Source organism: Diaphorina citri, unplaced genomic scaffold (genome assembly GCF_000475195.1).
Source record: "Diaphorina citri unplaced genomic scaffold, Diaci psyllid genome assembly version 1.1 scaffold11277, whole genome shotgun sequence".
Lineage (NCBI taxonomy): Eukaryota > Metazoa > Arthropoda > Insecta > Hemiptera > Psyllidae > Diaphorina > Diaphorina citri.
Window position 1 is genome coordinate 1 of NW_007388649.1, and position 3322 is coordinate 3322.

At 38.9% G+C, this 3322-nt stretch overlaps 1 protein-coding gene across 1 annotated transcript; it reads left to right on the forward strand.

Annotated features, from left to right (window-relative positions):
• Positions 1 to 710: 710 nt before the first annotated feature.
• LOC103522793 (calcium-independent phospholipase A2-gamma-like) lies at positions 711 to 3094 on the forward strand (the record flags this gene model as incomplete). The annotated part of the gene is made up of 5 exons (XM_026832748.1): positions 711 to 795; positions 1381 to 1451; positions 1523 to 1888; positions 2133 to 2425; positions 2770 to 3094. Coding segments are annotated over 5 exons (990 nt in total), but the record flags the coding sequence as incomplete, so codon positions are not given.
• Positions 3095 to 3322: the final 228 nt, after the last annotated feature.

A 3322-nucleotide genomic window follows, 5' to 3' on the forward strand; every position in this document is an offset into this window, starting at 1 on the left:
ATACAGATTTTTCAAACAGCTGATTTTTGTTTACAAACATTCTTATCAGATTTTTTTGCAAATTTGCAAAAACGGAAAACGGAAACGGCTGCAACAACAAATTGATAGAAAATAAATTAATTAAATTTTAATAAAAGTTCAATAAATTTAAAATTAAATTGTGAACCTCTTTGACCCCGTTTACTGATAGTGGATTTTTCATAGTCACGTTTGCAACATTAGTACAACAACATCGCCTCATAAGGTGAAAGGACATTGTAAGTAAGAACTAAGAACTTGGATAGTTACCCAACTGTAATGCTGATAGGTACCTAGTTCAATGAACTATCAAAGCAGCACTCACTGGTTAGGGGCCCTCTTGGGGACCTTGTGGGGCACATTACCCTTTTTTTAACATAATTGCCAAATTTAAACTGGTTTACCGTTATCTAGTTATAGAAGAACAAAGAGATGAACTAAAAGAAAGATTGTAGAGTTGATACATGAGAATCTTTTTGCAATATTCTCTGTAGTGTACACAACATTGTGAAATTCACCTTCTTGTTTTCATGTTGAGATCATACATTGTTATCTCAATTCAATGCCAAATATTCATTACTCAAAGTATTATTGGACTGAGGTAGAGGGAGATATACAAGCTAGCATGTGTTATGCTGCTTTGTGTACTTACACTATTCATCATTTATTCATATTATACTCATGATACTCAGAGTCCTAGTGATAGTGCTCAGACAGCAGGATCATCATTGTGGCATAAGATGGTCAAGATACTAGAGAGTGCTACAGATACTGAGGGTGAGTATAAGATATTTTTTCGTTTTCTTTCAAGTGGCAGGCAGGGTTTTCCTGGAGGAGCTCTTCTACCCAACCACTGATTTTTCTTTCACTGTGAACCTTTAAGATATTTCACTAGGGAGGTCTCGTTTTACAGAAGTAATTGTGTTTGTGTAGTTGGTGTTGAGAGGTTTGAAAATTATTTGTAGGTTCTTAAAGTCAAAGTTAATACTTGGTTCACCTTTTGTTTTCTACCAGACATTTCAGTTTCAAAGCCAGAAAGTTGGCTGTTCCATTGAATGGTGGTTCTACTCATCAGGCAATGAATTCAGTCAACAACCAATGGATGGAAGATTTCGAGGTTTTCAGGTAAAATAATGATTGGCTCTTGGTGCTATGGCCCAAAATTATTGACCAAATAAAATGAAAGACGTGAGTTCTAATCGGGCCTTTGGTAGTTTCATGGGAACTCTTTTTCTGAGTGATCATGGGAACTCTTTTTCTGAGTGATCTCTTCAGTTTCCCGAATTTTACTCTACTGAATTTAGTGTTCATAATTTTCACTACACCACTAGTTTAACCCATTCTCATCTCATCTCCCCCCAGGTGTTCACACATGTCTATCGGATTTACTACCCCAGGGTGTCTACTACCGGTTTAACCCTTACCTGTCCGAGGTTCCAGACCTAGATGAGACTCGCCCGGAGAAGTTAGCTCAGCTTCGTCTAGACACGGATATCTACATCAGGAAGAACGAGGCCAAGTTCCAAGCGGCAATCAACTCAAAGATTATCTAGCGAAAACTTCTCCAGTCCAGAGCTCCAGTCTTAACAAAGCATCGAGTGAGAAGCATGCTATATTTGAACTCAGCAAGGAATGGATTAGTCTGCTGCAGAAATACACGCCTGCATCCATGTTTGGAATACATTTCCAAAACTTGACATTGGATAGTCAAGACAGTACAAAGAAAACAGTGCAAGGTCCAAAAACTGCACGACTTACTCCAAATAATGTCAAGAAAGTAATCAAGACTACTCCATTACCACACACAGTGGAAGAAGTACACCCTGATAAAATTCAGCAGTGGCAATCATCTCAGACAGGAGTATCAAAGGTTAGTTTCTAGTGTGCAGACTTTTTGAGAGAGAGAAAAAAAATGTATGTGAAACACACCTTATTCATCAGACAGTCCTAGTTGGTTTCCTATTTCATTTAATTTTTATTCTTTTAGATCACAACCACATAGGTACCTACAACCTGCAAGGTTGCTTAACTTTAGTAATCTTTTGGAAACTTCAACAATTATAGCCCGTGTCTGGAAAATAATGAAACCCAAACTTTATGTCTTTCATCTTCAGATGAGCATCCTATCAGCAACATGCCACATTCTGTCTTCCATAGCCAATGCTCAGACTGTACCAGCTAAGTTGAAGCGTACTGAGGAGCTTATAGATCACATTACTCGGTATCCGAGTGCTAGGATCTATGCCGTGAAGGAGGGAGGAGTGAAGATTCTTCTCCGGACAAGGGAGAGTCATACAGACGAGGCACTACATCAAGTTATACGAGAAGCATTGGCCATACTCGGCTATAGTGAACCTTTGCCTGGGAGGGGTATTAGAATTCTATCCATAGATGGTGGAGGTATTAGGTAAGGGACACAGGAATTTTTAATCTAACTCAAAACCATGTTCTGCTCCATGTTTAGGCTGATGAGGTAAAGGGATTCTTTAGTAAGTAATTAGGTATCATTTTCGAGCAAGAAAAACGAGACCCCTCCATCCATTAAAAAAATGGATTCTGTCAAAAAAAAAAAAAAAAAAAGATCATTTTCGAGCAAGAAAAACGAGACCCATCTATCTATATAAAAAAATGGATTCTGTCAAAAAAAAGAGCATAGAATTGACTCTTATCTCTCTTCTCTTTTCCCCTATTCTATTCTGTTTCCTCCCTCCCTCTCACTAATTTTAAATCTTCTTTATTTTCTATTTACAGAGGCATTGCTGTGATAGAACTACTTCGCAAGTTGGAGCAAATCTCTGGACGTCGCATATCTGACATGTTTGATTACATCTGTGGTGTTAGTACTGGATCTATTCTACTCTCTACTGTGGGAATTCCTGAAGGTAAATATTCCTGTGTAGGGAATTTAGTTTTAGAAGTGACATAACTATCGCCAAGGGATGATTCAAATGATAATAACACAATCTGGCTCCTATTGATTCATAGAGTCTTGGGGGCACGGTTGGTCCAGTGGTAACGTGCTTGCTTGCCATGCAGAAGGTCCCGGGTTCGAATCCCACCATCGACAAAAATTTGTACTCGTTTTTCGATTGCAAATATTTCAACGGGTTACTTTCTGGTGTTCTCGTGTTGACCCAGCACCTAAATGGGAAGTATTGTGCCCCTTCTCGCCCATCTGACGAAAGGCAAACTACGGGATGGGCATGCCACGCCACAGGCCACATCAAGCGTCTAATGTAGTAGTTGTTCCATTGTACTACGAAATAAAAACGGCGGTGGTGAACACTCCATCTTACAAAAAAAA